The sequence below is a fragment of the Triturus cristatus genome, chromosome 2_1, assembly GCF_964204655.1.
Source record: "Triturus cristatus chromosome 2_1, aTriCri1.1, whole genome shotgun sequence".
Taxonomy (NCBI): Eukaryota; Metazoa; Chordata; class Amphibia; order Caudata; family Salamandridae; genus Triturus; species Triturus cristatus.
The window spans coordinates 633,741,109-633,759,516 of record NC_140581.1 but is presented as its reverse complement, the minus strand read 5'-3'; the positions used below and the strand labels follow the sequence as shown (position 1 = coordinate 633,759,516).

The following is an 18,408-nucleotide window of genomic DNA, read 5'->3' as shown; positions in this document are numbered from 1 at the left end:
AAGTTCACGCGGCAAAGGCGACGAAAGAGAGTGGGGAGAGCCCTCCCTAAGCTAATAGTTTTATAATGTAAAATACAATGGAAACTCACATAAAATTTGGCAAGAAAAACTGTATCACTGAGCAGAACGAGAAGGAAGAGATGTAACTTTGCAACATCTTGAAATCTCCGCTCAGGAAAAGTCACAATACGTAAACTACGGAACAGGAACCAAGAAACAGAAACTATTAAAGTATCCATCTCGTTCATTTCCCTCGGCAACCCGGCTTCAGCACATTGTTTATTTCAGAAGCTCCTTTGTGCACCAAGGACAAATCTTTTCTTTTGGAGATCCTCCAAACTGCTGATGTCCTCATGGAAAGTTTTATAGAAGGACTACGATCAGTTGTCTTCAACCGATTTCCAGCAGGGGTCTCTCTTGCCACATCACAGAAATATTCACTCGAGGCCAGGCTTTCAAGTCAGCCGACAAGAATTAGGCCTCCATAGGCCACAATAGACCATCTCAATTTAAAAGAAATAAAAACAACGTTAATACAACATAATGATTAAACAGTGTTAACCCCACTAATACCCTTATGTGTATGCATTTATCTAGCTTTGCGACATAAAAAGCATTAATTCTGACAGCGTTTTGTGCTCAAAATAAATAGCACACAGCAACATTTAAACATGAAAACTTGCACGTTATTGTAAATACATGAACAGCACAAATAAGCTAACCCTCATGTAACTTTCTCTTATGTTAGAACAAACGAGTTGATTATTGAAACATACCTTCACAAGACAAATAATTAATTGTTAATTATTAATGAAATTAATAAAACGCATAGACATGCCAGAGCTTCAAAAGCCCAGAATTTTCTAAAAGAAAACTCTGCTCCAGCAATCCCCCCTTTGGTGATTTTATCACCAAATAAACCCAAAAAAAAAATTTAGTGAAAATTTTAGTCCCATTTTAGGAAATCAGAAATGTCTCTTCCCTTTAGACAACATTTTAAACACCAGTCACTCTTTCATCATCTCTCTTTGTCTCTAAATAAACACTCTCCCTCAATTCTTCTAGTTCAATCTCTTCTGGTTCTCTCTTTGAAATTTTCGAATTCTTGTTTTTCTTTTCATTTTTCAATTTCTCTTTCCCTCTCCTGTTTTTACAACACACACACACCAATCTTAGTATCAGTAACGCAACAATTATACAAGACAAAGGAAACAATATTCTACCTATAATAGTACTACCTATTTTTGCAATAAAATCCTTAACAGCTATCATTTTATTAGCTAGTTTAGTCCATAAACTCCCAGTCTCAAGTGGTACTAAATCTTCATGCAAATCAGTAATATTTTTGATATAGACCTTCAGGTCTTTACTTTCATCAGGAATGTAAGTGCAACAATGTTGAACTTTCAAAATTCCACAAACTCCACCCTCCTTAGCCAAAAGAATATCAAGGGCAAGTCGATTTTGCATAGACATGGCACGTACGGCACTTAATTCCGTATTCACCAAAAGAAACCCTCCTGCGGTATTTGTCGATAAGCGATCAACCACTGTGGACAGTTTCCGGATTCCATAAGCATTTAAAGAAATTCCCACTGCTGGAATTAAAACCCCAAAAATGTCACCCACAATTTCAGACCAAGTTTCTCTCTTAAAGCGTGTTAAAAGGTTAATGTCTTCTACATCTTTTACTTTATCCGTATGAAAAATCTTAGGAAAAACCAGGCCCACATAACATGTGCCATACCAATGGTCAGGCAACTTGTAATAAGCCTTGTTCCCACACACATAGTACACTCCTGGAAAAATCGTATCTTCTCCACCTCTGAAACCCCAACCTGTCGCAATGAAGTATGTATCATGGCACTCACTAGTTCCCACAAAATATGTATCATATTGGGATTTCCTTCTGGTAATGCATAGTTTACCCTTCTGCGGTGCATCTAGAGCCAAAGTTGGACTAGCCCCATTCCTCAACTCCTTTCCCATCTCAATGTCCCAAATTGTCTCACTCACTTCATATTTTCCCCCTTTCTTATGCATGTTCATTCTCCTTTCCTCAACCATATCCAGGAAAGCTTTCTCCTCTCCTTTCAAATTGCAAGTTAAATTATTCTTAAAAATGTAATCTAATGTTAGTCCTTTTTCTTCAATAAAAATCTCACCAAAAGTGTTAGCTTCTTTAGCTGGATTCAGCTCTTTGTTCATTGGCAAGTGCCCAAAAATACTATCTCTGTTAGACATCTTATAATCTATTTTCCCTAACAAATAAAAAACACTACTTAAAATACTACAAGAAATACCATATGTAGCTGGTAAATGGTGATAAGTAACACCTTCTGAAACGGATGCAGGTAATTGCATGCAGACATAGCAATCCCTCACTTCCATTGTCTTCACATATTCATATAACAGTTTAGAAAAAACATTACTAGAAAAATTATTAATTGACCTATCTTTGTGTATGTAACTACTACTTCTAATTGGAACTGCTTTTTGTGAATTCTTTTCTATATTAGTCATGTTTGCTATATCCATTCCAAATTCTACCCTAAAAGTAACTAATAAAATTAAAACACCCCATAGAAGCATTAATAATCCAGTACAACAGCAGCACATTTTGCACCACCTCTTTAAAAAGGCACATCTGTTTCTATTCTCCTCTATGTTAGCCATTTTAGTTTAGCCTCTACTACTCCACTACTGTTTGAACTTCTTCAATTCTTCTGCAACTCTTCAGCTTTCAGTTTATCCAAATGACTTCCTTATTCACTCGATTCAAGTGAATCCTTCTTTCACTCAGTTTGGATACTTGTCATTTTTCACTTCAATTTCTTCAACATCAATCTGTATCAGATCTCCAACGTCGGAATCCTCAGTACTCGACTCTTCTCCAATGTCAGTCAAGAGTACTTTCAGAATTTCACCAGTATCTTCCTCAACCACTTTTCTCAAGACCACTTCCGGATTATCTCGAGTCACTGTTTCTTCTTTTCCTTCTTCAGACAGTGTCACATAAGACCATTCCGGTGATCTGTATTTTTGGTTGGGTCTTTTAACTCTTCTTATTTCTACTGGTTCTTTTGATTTCTTTGATTCTTTTTCCTCAGCTCTTGAGGTTTGGCTTGATACTTCATTCACTTGTTCAGCTTCTGATGAATTTGCTCTTATTATTCTGTATCTCACCCTCTTTACTCGGTTGTTAGGCCAACGATCTCCTTTCACAACCTTTTTCGGCTTCAATTGTTTAACACTCCTTTCTCCAATCGAAGTTATCTTTCTCAGAACTCGACCTTCTGTTTGTTCATCTTCATCATCTGTTTCAAGTGCCTCTTGTTTCCGTTTCCCAGTAGCTTTTCTTTTCTCCACAGATTTTTCCACCACTGTTTGAGACTTCCCTGCTTCTGTCCCTCCTCGGGTCTCCGACACGCAATCTTCTTGCTGTCTATTTGTCCCTTCACCTAGCTCCTCATCAATGTTCCCTACACCTCCTCGGGAGTCTTCCGCAATCTGTCCCTCTCTATCTTCTTCTGACCCTGTTTCTTCAAGGATAATCTCAAGTGGTTCTTCAATTTCCTCCTCTTCTGATTCAGGAGTGGGCTCAATGTGTTTCTTCTTTTCTTTTCTTTTACTCCCACTGCTACTTGAAACTTCAGGCTCTACAACAGAATTAGATTCTCCCTCTGATACTCGCAGTGAATCTCTTGAAGCTCTCTCCGCTTCTTTTCTCACTGATTCTGTATCTTCAGGATCTTCACCATCACTGGAATCTGACTCTTCATAATACTCTTCACCAGTTCCCTCTCTCGGGCTTGGAACCCTCAGAGTATGACTTGCATGTACCCAGTGCTTCACTCCAGCACACTTTACTGCAGTCGTTGTAGTCAGAATGACTTGCCTCGGCCTTCCCCACCTTGGAATCAAGCAATTTCTTCTTCTGTGCACCTTAATCCTTACCCAGTCACCTGGACTCAGATCATGGGCTTGCTTCTTCTCAAGTGTGGTAGCTTCTTCTCCAATCTGGTGAAACACAGAATGAACTGCGTCAGCCAGGCCTTTACAGTAATCCAAAATCATGTCATCAGTTATTGACACCAATTTATTCACAGGCACGAATGCATGGCGCATAGCACGTCCCATGATTATCTCATGCGGGCTCAAACCAGTAGTTCTATCTGGAGTAGATCTCATTGTCATCAGGACAAGAGGTAACACATCCGGCCATTTCATACCAGTGGCTAGACACATTTTTCCAATCCTATTCTTGATTGTGCCATTGATCTGCTCAACCACACCAGAAGCCTCTGGTCGGTATGCACAATGTAACTTCTGCTGTATTTTCAATGCTTCACAAATCAAACCAATGAGTTCATTTTGAAAGTGTCTACCTCTGTCAGATTCAACTGTAACTGGAAACCCGTACCTAGGAATCAACTCCCTTAACAGTAACTTTGCCACTGTCAATCCATCATTTCTTCTAGTCGGGTAAGCTTCCACCCACCTTGAAAACAAACAGACTATCACTAGAACATATCTCAGTCTGTTTACTTGGGGCATCTCAATGAAATCAATCTGCATTCTTGTAAAAGGACCTCCTTCTCTGCCTATTGTCCCCAAACTCACCACTGTCTTTTTCCCAGTGTTAAATTGCTGACAAATCAAACATCTTTGACAAATGCTCTCCGCAATAGTTCTAAACTTTGCATTGTACCAGGTCTGCTTAAAGGACCTTACCATTGCATCCCTCCCCAGATGTCCCTGACCATGATACATCCTTGCCATTGACGACAAAATTGAGTTTGGCATCACTGGTCTGCCATCTCTGTAGACCCAAACATGGTCTGTTTCTCTTGGAGCACATCCTGCTTTAACCCAATCTTGTTTTTCTTCCTCTCCTGCCTCATCTTGTAACTGCTTTACTTCATCCCACGTTTCTAGGACATTAGTAAACATCACAGAAAGGAGAGACATTTCCTCCATCCTACTCCGGTTAATAGATTGGTTGGTCTTAGCGCAATACTGCGCCACATCGTTGGCAAACCTGTTACCAACAGTGATAAAATCATCCCCTGAAACATGTGCGGCACATTTTACAACTGCTAACTCCTTAGGCAGCTGTATCGCCTCAAGCAATTTTCCAATCAACTCAGCATTCTTTATCGGGGTTCCACCCGATGTCAAGAAACCTCTTTGTAGCCACAGTTGGCCAAAGTCATGCACCACTCCAAATCCATACTGACTATCAGTCAACACGGTTGTTCTCATATCTTTCCCAATCTCACAAGCTCTTGTCAATGCCACTAATTCAGCAACTTGCGCAGATTTCACTCCTTTCAATGGTGATGCTTCCATGATTTCTGAAACTTTGCACACTGCATACGCTGCACATAGCACACCATTATCATTTCTCAGGCATGATCCATCCACAAACAACACATGGTCATTCTCATATAAGGGAATATCTTTTATGTCTGGTCTCGGTTTTGTACAGTACTCAAGCACATCCAAACAATCATGATCATCTTCCATCTTTATACCCACATTTTCAATATCCGGCAAGAGTGTCGATGGATTCACATTCACACATCTTTCAAGAGTCACATTTGATGCTCCCAGAATCACTTTTTCATATTTAGTCAACCGACTATGTGACATATGCTGAGTTCTGCTTCTTGTCAAAAGAATTGCCACATTGTGAGGTACGAATACCCTTACAGGATACCCCATTATGATCCCCTCACTCTGTTCCAGGCTTCTGCATGTCGCAGCTACAGCCTTCAGACAACCTGGTAACCCCACGGCTACAGTGTCAAGTGTCGATGAAAAGTATGCAATAGGCCTTCTTAATTGCCCATGTTTCTGGATTAACACTGAAAGTGCACATCCATTCCTCTCACTGCAGTACAGTTCGAACTCTTTTTCGTAGTCAGGCATACCCAAAGCTGGGGCCTCACACATTTTAGTTTTGAGCTCTTCAAATGCTGCCAGTTGTTCTGCATCCAGATCTAACGGATCTGTCATTTCACTTTTCGTCAGCTTAATCAGTGGCTTTGCTATCAGGGAAAAATTAATTATCCACTGACGACAATATCCCACCATACCCAGGAACATTCTCACTTCTCTCTGGGTTTTCGGGGCTTTCATTTCTTTGATTATTTTGATCCTGTCAGTAGTCACTTTTCTCAGACCTTTTTCAATATTATGTCCAAGATAATGCACCTCTTTCTTGCAAAATTGCAATTTGGCTGGAGATACCTTTAACCCTCCATCTGCCAGATGATTCAGTAAAGCTATGGTATCCACTTCACAAGCTTCGCGTGTCTTTGATGCCACAAGTAGGTCATCAATATATTGCACTAACACTGAGCTCTCAGGAATGATCAAACTTTCCAACGATTTCTTCAATAACTGATTAAATATCGAAGGACTCTCCGTATACCCCTGTGGGATACGACACCATGCTAAAATACGCTGACCAAACCTAAATGCAAAAATCGGCTGGCTGTCATGATGCAATGGAATTGAAAAGAACGCATGACACAAATCAATTACTGTATACCACTCAGCATCATGTGGAATTTGATACAGAATCACTGATGGATTTGGCACAATGGGACAACATGCCACCACAATCTGATTAACTTTTCTCAGGTCTTGCACAATCCTAAACTTGCCATTAGGCTTTTTCAGTCCCATTATCGGTGAATTACACGGACTACTCAGTAGTTCTCTCAGAACTCCCTGCTGAATCATTTTCTCAATTATAGGAGTTATCCCTTCAATTATTTCTGGTGTCATTTTGTACTGAGGAATGTTAGGATATGTAATTCCCTCTTTCACTGCAATTTTCACTGGATCTACATTATTCATCAATCCCACATCCTCTCCTGTAAAATCCCAAACTGCTCTTTTTACTGTGTCTCTTAGCACTTGAGGCAAATCCTCCGGATTGAACACTGGAAATGCACCAATTAACTCATTTTCTCTATTCTCTAGAGTCATTCGGTAGAAAACATCATCATCCGGTGTCTCAAAAGCTATTCCATCTGGTGTACAAAAAATTGTACAATTCATTTTACACAATAGGTCCCTACCTAACAGGTTCACTGGACTCGTGTCACAGACAATAAATCTGTGCATGTCTGAAAATTTCCCTATCTGTACTCTTACTGGTTCAGTAAGACGTGTTCTGATCTGTGTATTGGCTACACCAACTACTTGGATTGCTTCATCCGAGAGAGGAAGATTTTTAACATCTGTTGACCTGACAGTTGATCTTGTCGCACCTGTGTCTACCAAAAAAGTAACACCTTCTTCATTTATTTTCCCATCCACAAATGGTCCTGCCTGGTCTATTTCTAGAGTTGCACCAAGTATGCACTCTTCTTCCTCTCCTCGGCACCGTCAATAATCACCCTCAGACTCACTCCCTTCACTCTTTAACAGGTACTGCTGTACTTTGTTAGTACGTTCCAGTTTGTTTACCTGCTCATCATTGAAGAATCCTGAGTCCTGATTGTACTTTTGTACCCCTCTATTCTGCGGTAAGGGCGGTTTTGGCTCTTGACTTTGCTGCTGTCTCACCACTTTCTGCTGTTGTTGCTGCTGGTTATTCCCATCATTCTGCACCTGTTGATTTAAGGATTTACCCTCATTATTCACTAATGGTGGATTAGGACATTCAGATCTCCAATGTCCCAGTTGGCCACAGTTGTGACATGGGAATTTCTTTTTCGCCTCTTCAAGACTTCCCCTTCCTTTTCCTGCAAATCTCGGTCTATTTCCTCCATTATTTCCTGGATTATTTGCCTGTTCCACTAACTGTGCTTCCTGTCTTTCTGCAACTTTCACTTGTGCCCACATTGCTTTTTCTTTCAGCTTTCTCTGTTTTGCTTCAATTTCATCACTGAAATATTTCGCATGTCTCAAAATCTCATCTACTTTTTTACTCTGCCAATCCACTGTATGTTCACGAATTCTCTCACCAATTTCAGGTCTAAGACCATATACAAATCGGTATACAAAATGACTCAAATCTTTGTCACCCAGGTGTTCATCTCCACTGAACTGTTTAAATGCCAGTATCAGCCTTTCGTAAAAAGCATGAACTGATTCTTTTGCTTCCTGTTGTGTTCGATCTATCTTAACCCAGTCTGTCTCTTTTGGAGGAACTTTACTCTTCAGGTATACCATCACCTGATCATACTTCCTCATCACTTCTGGATCTGGTGCCCCTGTTCTTGAATCTCTTGGATATTCCTCAGTAGGCCAACTCACAACTATTTTACACTCAGTCCACAAGTCTGCTGGAACAATTATATCAAACAGACTATTCAGGTCAACCCACAGTACTTTTGACAATTTCACAAACCTATCTACCTGCCTATACCACTCGACGGGCTTTTCTCTCAATCGAGGGAAATCATTCGTAAATGATAAAATATCCTGTCTGGTCCATGGAACATGTACATACCCTCCTCCAGGTATTTCTCTCATGGGATAATTCTCCACTGGTTTCTCTTTTTCTCTCACTGGAAATGCTGAAACAGTTGTTCTATCCTCAGATTCCTCTCTTTTCTTATACCACCTATCCTTCCACTTTTCTACATCACCCCATCTACGCAGTAATGCCACCATTTCTTTAATCTGTCCTGTTCTACCAGAAGTATTCAAATTTTCAATGTCTTTCTCAGTGAAATCCATCCTGTACGTTTTCTGCAAAGCCTTTACTCTATCAATGTCAACCCCTTGCTCATTTGCTATCGCTCTTAGTCTATCATGAGTATTTCTTGCTCTCCATGTTATGCTCTTGCACATAAACATTAATTCACCATCATGATGACTCTTCAGGATTTCTGTTGGAACTGTTCCTGTCACAAGCTCTTCTAATTCTATTCTTAACTTAACCACATCAATAACTTGTGAATCTTTATCCTTTTTCTGAAGAACTTTCATCCAATCGTTTAAATCGTCCACTGTTATTTCTGCAGTTTTTCTTACTGGAACCACTTTTTTCTGCGGTTCTAAAATCGGCATCCCTGAACAACTAGGTTCACTGACATCCAATAATTCACTTTGTCTCAGGTCACTTCTCCCTGTCCTTTTTTCTGAATCTCCTGAAGGACCAACTGAATTTGTCGATTCATTTGCAATATATGGAATTACCAGTCCATTCTCACCTGTTCTCTGTTTGTCAAACACAGGCATTATTGGACCTATAGTTACAGGTACCGTAACAGCTTCTAGATTCTTCGTTAACTCTCTAATTTTCTCAGCTAGTTCTGTTGTTGTTTTTGCTAATTTTCTAGCATTTTCCTCACTACCTCGACTCTCTCTCTCCCTGAAGGAACTACTACCCCTTGATTCAGGTGTCATTTTTTCTTTCTCAACTGTATCTCTTATCGGAGAAACAACTGGTGTACTCTCATCTGGTTCTGTTCTATATGGAGGTGGTCTTTTGTAAATCATGTCATTTAAGACTTCATCCTCATATTCTCCATACCTTCTCATGTCTGACTCAGAAGCTCTTTCTGTCGAAGGAGCAGAAGCTTCAACTGTTCTCATTGGATATAATCCCTCTGACATACAAGCATCTCGCCATCTTTTCATTCGATCTTGATGTGTTTCCCGATCATGCCTCCTCCCAAACATGTACCTGTAATACCCTCCAGACCTTTGTTTTTCTCGGTCATGAACTTCCTCTTCCCATTCTACTAAAGCCTCGAACTGTGTAGGTCTCGGCTACGGGTCTAAGCATAACATCTTTTCCCGTAAGTTTCTCAACACGGCCAGATTAAATGAACCATGTTCCGGAAATGCTAGAACACCATCTTCTTTAGTATACTTAACCCAATTCTGCAACCATATACAGGTATGCAGTCCATATTTCACAGCCATGAAGGATGCAGGCGTTTTCGCTGGAGGTAACAACTCACCCTCTCTTGTTTTAACCTCTTTATCCTTGCTAAACCACTTTTTAACTTTTCCAAAAAAGGTCTTTTTCTTTTTCTCTTCTTGGTAATACATTTTAGCAAGCGCTTATCAAATTCTCTACTTTCTCCGTATTATAAATATACAATACGAGTTTCTCAACCAATAGCAGCGCGACTCACACTAACGCACCAATCCCAGCGCGAACCCTATTCTGATTCACTGTCCAATCAGTGCGCGGACCTTCTGACGTCAACAGTCGCTGCAGTCTCTGTCTCCTGTCTCTGTCACTCGTCTACCCCTCCTTTACAAAACTCTCAGTAGACTTCGTGTATCAAAATTTCTACAAAATCTATTAGTTACAACATAAAAACATCTCCATTGTCTGCTTCGCTAACCACAGAATAGTAAAAGAGAGTCTATTTTCAAGAATCAACAACTTTCATACATCGCATAACCGTTTTCTTTAGGACTTATCCAAAGAGTCTTACAGTCAATAAATGTATATGCATTCACGCACATTCATACGAGAAAAATATAGTACATGCACACAGAATCCTGCTTCTCGAGAACAGCACAACCTGTCTCTATACAGAATTATAACGCAACAACTAAGCAGCTTACCTCTGCCCAGTTCCTCAAACAAGCTCAGAGAATACCTACTACTCCTCCCGCAATAAGCTTTAACGGAAATCCTTACGGATCCCTGGGACTTAAGACCAGAGTTTCACAGATAACCTTCACTATGATTCACACTCCTTATATACTAGAAATGTCTAATAGTAACATACAACAATGTCACTGATTCCGAACCCAGACAATGTGAACGCGCAACTTCAATTGTCACACGTAATTCCTTACAATCCCGTCTTTCCCGAGAGCAGCATATACACCTTACTCTGCCCTACTACGGAACTGCTTCCACAGCTTCCAAATTCCAGAAGCACTACATATAACTCAACATGACGACTCCAACATATAGTATTAGTACATATACCAATAACATCAAAATAAATCAATAATCAATAAGCTAGTTTACAAGCAATCTTATCTTATCTTATCAGATCAAGACAACCATCTACAACCATCCTCTGCTACCAGAGAAATTGATACAGATCAGGGTATCAGAAATATGCCCACTACCACAGATAGAGTAATCTCACAGTTACACGCACATACATTCTTCATACGCTAGGGCCCATTTCACTAACATACGCTCAATACTCTACCGGCATAAGACCTGTGGGAAGGAAAACCCTGCATCTATATCTAGGACGATAGGATCTAATTATAGTGGTTATCCTTAATCATACTCTATAAAACTATACAACAACAATAATCAAAATGTACTCAATAATTGACAAGAAAGAATATTCAACACCATGTTTAAAAGTTATATTGCTTTATCTAAAATTAGTCAAAGTAAATCAATCAGAATAAATCATTTCTCATAGTTACCTATTCTAACTAAGTGTCAGAACGGGTCAGCACCAGTCTCTCGGTAAAGTCTCTCAAGATAGTCCTCAGCATCAGGCCTCAGCAACGCAAGTTCACGCGGCAAAGGCGACGAAAGAGAGTGGGGAGAGCCCTCCCTAAGCTAATAGTTTTATAATGTAAAATACAATGGAAACTCACATAAAATTTGGCAAGAAAAACTGTATCACTGAGCAGAACGAGAAGGAAGAGATGTAACTTTGCAACATCTTGAAATCTCCGCTCAGGAAAAGTCACAATACGTAAACTACGGAACAGGAACCAAGAAACAGAAACTATTAAAGTATCCATCTCGTTCATTTCCCTCGGCAACCCGGCTTCAGCACATTGTTTATTTCAGAAGCTCCTTTGTGCACCAAGGACAAATCTTTTCTTTTGGAGATCCTCCAAACTGCTGATGTCCTCATGGAAAGTTTTATAGAAGGACTACGATCAGTTGTCTTCAACCGATTTCCAGCAGGGGTCTCTCTTGCCACATCACAGAAATATTCACTCGAGGCCAGGCTTTCAAGTCAGCCGACAAGAATTAGGCCTCCATAGGCCACAATAGACCATCTCAATTTAAAAGAAATAAAAACAACGTTAATACAACATAATGATTAAACAGTGTTAACCCCACTAATACCCTTATGTGTATGCATTTATCTAGCTTTGCGACATAAAAAGCATTAATTCTGACAGCGTTTTGTGCTCAAAATAAATAGCACACAGCAACATTTAAACATGAAAACTTGCACGTTATTGTAAATACATGAACAGCACAAATAAGCTAACCCTCATGTAACTTTCTCTTATGTTAGAACAAACGAGTTGATTATTGAAACATACCTTCACAAGACAAATAATTAATTGTTAATTATTAATGAAATTAATAAAACGCATAGACATGCCAGAGCTTCAAAAGCCCAGAATTTTCTAAAAGAAAACTCTGCTCCAGCACTCGCATTGAACCAAAATATTCTCCCGGTGTCGCCATTATACTCGTGAAACATATTAGTGGTCTATGAAAATGCCCATACCCACTGCACACTAAAAGGAGAATGCACTGAAAGGAGAAAGCACTGAATGGAGAATGCACTGAAAGGCGAGTGCACTGCCTCCAGTTTGCACTTTTTGCGTTTGCGGAATACTGCTTTGCAGAGTTGTGCCGACTGTAACCTAACCCTGGGCGTAGTTCGCGAAGTAGCACTTCGCGAAGCTACGCAAAGTGCAGTTCGCACTACGCGAGCTACGCATAGCACTTCGCGAACTGCGTAGTACCTTGTTCGCACTGTGCCAGATGTCGTTTTCAATGATTGCACAGTGCGGACAAGCAACCGGCACTGTACAATCATTGAAAATGGCATCTTGCACAGTGCGAGCTGTAGTTTTCTGCTGCTCGAGTAGATTTTTACTCGAGCGGCATCTTTCTCAACGCGAACTGGTAGTTTCTCATCACGAGCGGTCGCGAGCATACGCGACCACTCGCAATGAGAAACCTGACCTCCTCGCGTTGGGAATCTCGCCGGGAGGTTTATTTTCCATGCTCGTGATCGCCAACTTGATGTTGCTGATCGCGAACAAGGAAAAAGTCTCTCCGGGATGTCATTTTGCTTGCTCGCGGTCGCAAACTTGACGTTGAGGACCGCGAGCAAGCAAAAAATGACCGCAGCACTACGCAACACTACGCTACGCGTGTTCGCACTGTGCTACGTGCAGTTCGCGTAGTGCTAAGTAGCGCGAACTTCGCAAACTACGCGAGCGTAGCGTAGTACTTTGCCCAGGCTTACTGTAACCCCATGGGTTGGGTCGAATATTACCAATCCGCACAGAATCTTTCTGCTCGTCTAAACAACAAGCTAATCTTGCTAAATACTGTTACAAATGGATACGAAATCCAGCTGCATTATCGGATGGCCTGCAAGTCAGACATGACTAATTCTTCGTGTATTTTACTGAGCACCAGCTGCATGCATCATGGCAGAGGTGCAGGCCCTGCCCTCGAAGGGCTCACACACACAGAACATTGAGAGGGAATAAGGGTTGACCCTAGTAAGGTTAGAGGGGTTTATGTACGGGGTACTTTGCATAACTTGTGAATTTGTTAACTTGTGAATTTGTAGAAGTAACCTGGAAGCAGCGCAAGTGTTTCTTCTTATTTTCTAGACCAGGGCACGAATCGGGAGTACACGCCGTCCACCCTGCCAAGAATTTGGGTCCCACTCAATAATGTGCTGAACTCGTCCAGGTGTAATTTCCAAACACCGGGACACTTTCAGCAGCGTCTGCTTTCCTTCTGCAAAAAGCAACAACGTGCAGGATCGGGCTTTATTATTTAAGCCAGCTGCTAGGCCCATAACAAAGGCCGAATTTGAGGGGTCATCAGGCCTCCTTTTGTTCCTGTCTCTTGGCTGGGAGCAGTCAGGAGCCTCACACCTGATGCGGAGGGAAAACAAAGGCTCACACCTTGTTGGCACTTCACACATACTTCAGAGAGGCAGCTTTTCACTTTGTTCAGTCTCTGTTTAGGAGATATGCATGCACTGTAAGAATGTCAGATGTGTTGGTCTTTCCCAATATTTACACAAAGAAAATTGCGTTTATATAGAGCGTACTTCCCCTGAGGAGGCGTTGAAATAATTTAAGTACCACTATTTTTCCTTGTATAGCCCTACTCATTCCAATGCAGGATGTCAGAGCGCTTTACATCAACACGTGCATATTAAATGTACAATAAATTATATAAGTTTATAAATTAATGTACAGGATGTGTTGCATAAAACTGGGGGATTGCAAGGTGTAGAAGTCGCATATCTTCCATAGCTCACGGTGCTATTATCTTCTCATTGTGCTCAAACGTACACATGATAGACGTGCTAAACTATATGCGAGGGCTTTAGATTTGATGTCACTTTTTGTGATGCCACTTCCTGTAAAGACGTGGCTTGTGATGCCACTTTCTATGATGTGAATTCCTGTGATACCATGTGTGATGTTGAGCGCCGTTTATGTTGTGTGCCGTGATGTCATGCGCCGCGATGTAGCACGCCGTGATGTCACTTGCATACTGCAAAACTAGGTCAGTCCCCCAACTTCTTTTTTTACGACTTGTGCCCTGGTCTAGATGGATATAAAAGGTCACATTTGGCAGAAAACGACCTGGAATGACAATGTCAAAAATTGTCTTTTAATTTATCAATGTTGCCTACCTAAGCAAATATGCTTTCAATCCGTTTTTTCTCAACATTTCAATAGTATTTTTACATTGCATGAATTCCATATCCAGCCTCTCCCCCTCTTGGGTTAGATCCTATAAAACTGGCCCCTTGCTGTTGCCTCGAAAATCCTACGGTGAAACAGTGTTGCACCCTGTACCCATGACACACCCTAAACAGTAATACAAGCCTTGTGTGACTCACCAAAGTAGCTATCAAGGCACTCCAGGGTTGAGGAATGACGTTTGCACCCAAGTCCAGACCCCTTTACGCTTGGTGAGCCACATAGCGCAGCTTCCGAACCCTGTGAAGTGCTCCACCCTCAATTTTTGATATGCAAGTCAACACTAAACTTCAGCTTGGAGCGAAATGAGGCTCATGTACCTAGTAGTTCTCCAGCTTCATTCACTAGCTGTCTCTTCAGCTGTGGTCCAACAAGGAAACCTGTCTACTAGGGAGAGGCAGCATGAACTGTTTGTCTGTAGATATTGTAGAGGGATAACATTGCTGCCCCCCCCCCCCCCCAGGCTCTATTTGACCTGTTCAGTATACCATGGCTTCTGTGTGTCAGTCCTTGATCCCTCGTCTGACCACACTCCTGCATTTCTGCCTCTTTCCCTCTCATGTGGCATTCTTGCCTCTCCTGTTCCCTCCCACTGTAACTGCCAACCATAAGCGTAAAGGCGGCTAGTCACTATCACTTCAACCAATGACCTAAAATCTTGTGGGGAAGATGATTCTATTCACAAGAAAGGCATCTTTCTCTCTTCCACTATTTTCTTTCCTTTCCTGCTTTTTCTTGAATTTCTCTTTTCTCACCCACAGCAATTTAAGGTGACTGAGATTGGCATAATGTATTATTGTAGCAATCAGCATAGCATAATGTGGCAGAGAGGCAATGTATAGGTAGGGGTGTGTAATTTTAGAGGGATGTGGGGCAGTGGTATAAAGCAGATAATAAAATAATGTGGGCAAAATTAGGATGTATAAATGCCAATGCAGTGTGATTCGGAATTAGAAGTTACCAGTGATTATAATTATGGGGGTGATACTTTATTTGGCAATTTCCACACCTTCCAGGCTGTCAGCCCATGAGGGCTCCTACATGCAGGAACCCACTTGTCTCCGATTCCTTCATCTTAAATCTACAAATATCAAAACCTCGCTCCAGGGTCTCCTCCACTCTTCTGTTGGGATGGAGCAGGGCGTTGAACCTTTATCAATGCCCCTTTGGCTTAACACAAATAACAACAATGAAGCAGTAGCCCTTGAGGAGGGTGCTAGAATAGGTCCAAAAGAGCAAGAGGAGGGTGGGGCAGCTGGCCCATGCGAGGAGCGTTCAACTTTTATCTCCAATGGCCAAACACAAACCCATTTTTGGGGGCAAGTCAACAGCCTCCACAAAAGTCTAATCACCACAGCTTCCTGGCACAATATGTTGAGAACATGTTCCTAATTGTGTCTGTGTAATTTGTATTGCATATCATTTTATAGAAATTCTGGCATTATTTCATTTCTGTGTTTTCATACTGTGGAACTGCTGGACTTGTGGTGCTAACGCTAAGCATTGACTCTTTATAGTGGCCATTCAAATGTTCCTGTTTTTGGAACATAAATCTACTTTCTGTTTATGGCCAAGACTGTAGGAAGCTTTGAAGCACAGGATGAGTTAATCAGCCGACTTTCAGAACAGTCTGCCAGATTTTTAACAAATACGTATTTTTTTATCTTAAGCATTTGATCCTCTTTAAAATATGTGTTGTAAAATATTTCTAAAATGCTTGATATGTTACCTTAGAAGCTATGCCTGTTCTAAAAGCTGTTTTTCACCTTCACTTTTGCTTTTTATCTAACATGATAACTTTGCTTTATATTTTGTAGGTTGTTGACGTTCTTATCAAGGGCAAAAGTGATTCGTTCTTTGTACCACCAAGACAAGCAATCGCACATCAGTTGATTAAGCACTGGATTAAAATGAACGCTAACCTGTAATTTTGTTCTTTGTTCCAAGTAAGAGGTGGCTCAGAAGCTACTTCTTTCACCATGGACATACAAGTTAGGCCGGATTCAAAAGGCTCTCTCCAATTGGTATCTGGTCCGTGCCTGGAAAAATTTCTCTTACGAATAAAAAAGGAGCAGTTGCAGCCAGTATATAACCGCCTGGGTAGGACAGTCATGCGCACACTATACATATGCAGTTTACACCAGTGCTCGTTCATTGCTGCATGTCAGACAAGTGGTCAGGAAAATCTTATACAAATGTAATGAAAACACAAGTCTGAAATTCATGGTTTTGTCCCTCTAATTATCAATGGAATGAACAAGAATAGATGGAAAGGAAAACGGAAGAGTGCACCCAAAGCCCAATCATTGCAGGGTGTTTATAGGGAAAACTGCTTTCATTAGGCGAATACATAAATCCAGCAATAATTGTAATATTTGAAATGTGAAAACATAACAATGCGTACTATACATGTTGCGTAAGGAGCATATTTTTTTAACATCCATGCACTTGCATGCATAGTTTGACATGTTTACATTGCATAAATCTAATTTAGAAAGTGTTCTGAATTAGACAAAAGATGTAAAATAAGTTCATATGTAATCATGGCTTACACTTGGCATTATTTACACCTATTTCTGAATTATGGGCATTGGTTCTATTTAAGTTTGCGAAAGGTACCTTTAATATAAATACCATGTAGACTAAGGACTCCGGCTCTGATTCAGAGTTTGGCAGAGAGGATACTCTGCTGCAATGGCAACGGAGTATTCTCTCTGCCAAACTCATAGTACGCCTGCCCGATTACAAAGTGGGCGGACTTACAGTATGTCGACGACAAAGCCTGCACAGGCTACATCGCTGACATACTCCTCTGCAGCCCAAGATAGGACAGGACGTCTGAGATTAGCCATATGACCATACTCCCAGTTTCCACACTCTCTCTCTCCCTCTCTTTCTTTCTCCCCCTCATGGAGTGGGGGTTATTAGTTGTAGTTTTTTTTCGAAAGCATACTCCTGCTCTGAGTGTTAGTTTTTGATAAAAATACAAGCATGTAAAAGTTTGACAGATAGCCGACCTGTTTGATGGAGCTGTACGTCAGACCTTTTGCATCATTGATTGGAACTGCAGTGACGGTGGGTCCTGCCAATTTTAAGACATGTCTGCAGGTAATATCTCTAGATTTGGGAGAGGAGATGTCCGTCAGGGCGGCAAAGTGATTTACTCTGTCTCTCTGATGCACATTACTTCCACGCCCAAACTCCAAACCAGGCCCACAGTCCAACAATGTTTTAGTGATCTACATTAGCAAGAATTGGCGAAGCCCAGAGAATTTGCATATGTGAAATCTATTGGCTTTGACAATGTTTTTTTGCCACACAGCTTAAAGTAAAGAAAAGAAAAAAGCAATATGACGCGGCCAGCGTTGACCACATCATAGCACCTTTTTTTTTCCGTTTAAGGCATTTTCAAAGCAGCCTATCCTGCTGTGCAACCTGTAAAAAAGTAGAGGGTGTTTGGGTGGGGTGGGGTGGAGGGGGAGGTGGCAGCACATAAGAGAAAAGGAAGAGGGTGGGTGAAAAACATTGGAAGGTGGTGGGGAATGCTGGCCTGATGAAGGAGAGTTACTTTTGGACATGCACTCAATAAGAGTGGATGTCCAAAAGTAGCAAAAGAGTCCCTACAGGAGCCTGCGGCCAATGGAAGGACATCGGCCCCTGGAAGCTGTACTTCATCCATGCTCAATGGCATGGACATGCTGAGGATCCCCAAGAGGAAGCTGAGGT

At 41.1% G+C, this 18,408-nt stretch overlaps 1 protein-coding gene across 2 annotated transcripts in view; it reads left to right on the top strand.

Moving 5' to 3' along the window:
* Nucleotides 1-18,027, top strand: part of NUDT12 (nudix hydrolase 12) — a 193,828-nt gene extending 175,801 nt beyond the window's left edge. The window contains exon 8 of one of the 2 annotated variants that reach the window (XM_085632571.1): nucleotides 16,500-18,027. In XM_085632571.1, the coding sequence (XP_085488697.1) occupies nucleotides 16,500-16,610 (111 nt within the window). In that variant the 3' untranslated portion in view covers nucleotides 16,611-18,027. The remainder of the gene's footprint in view (nucleotides 1-16,499) is intronic. The other variant, XM_085632572.1, reaches the window with a different exon arrangement.
* Nucleotides 18,028-18,408: the final 381 nt, after the last annotated feature.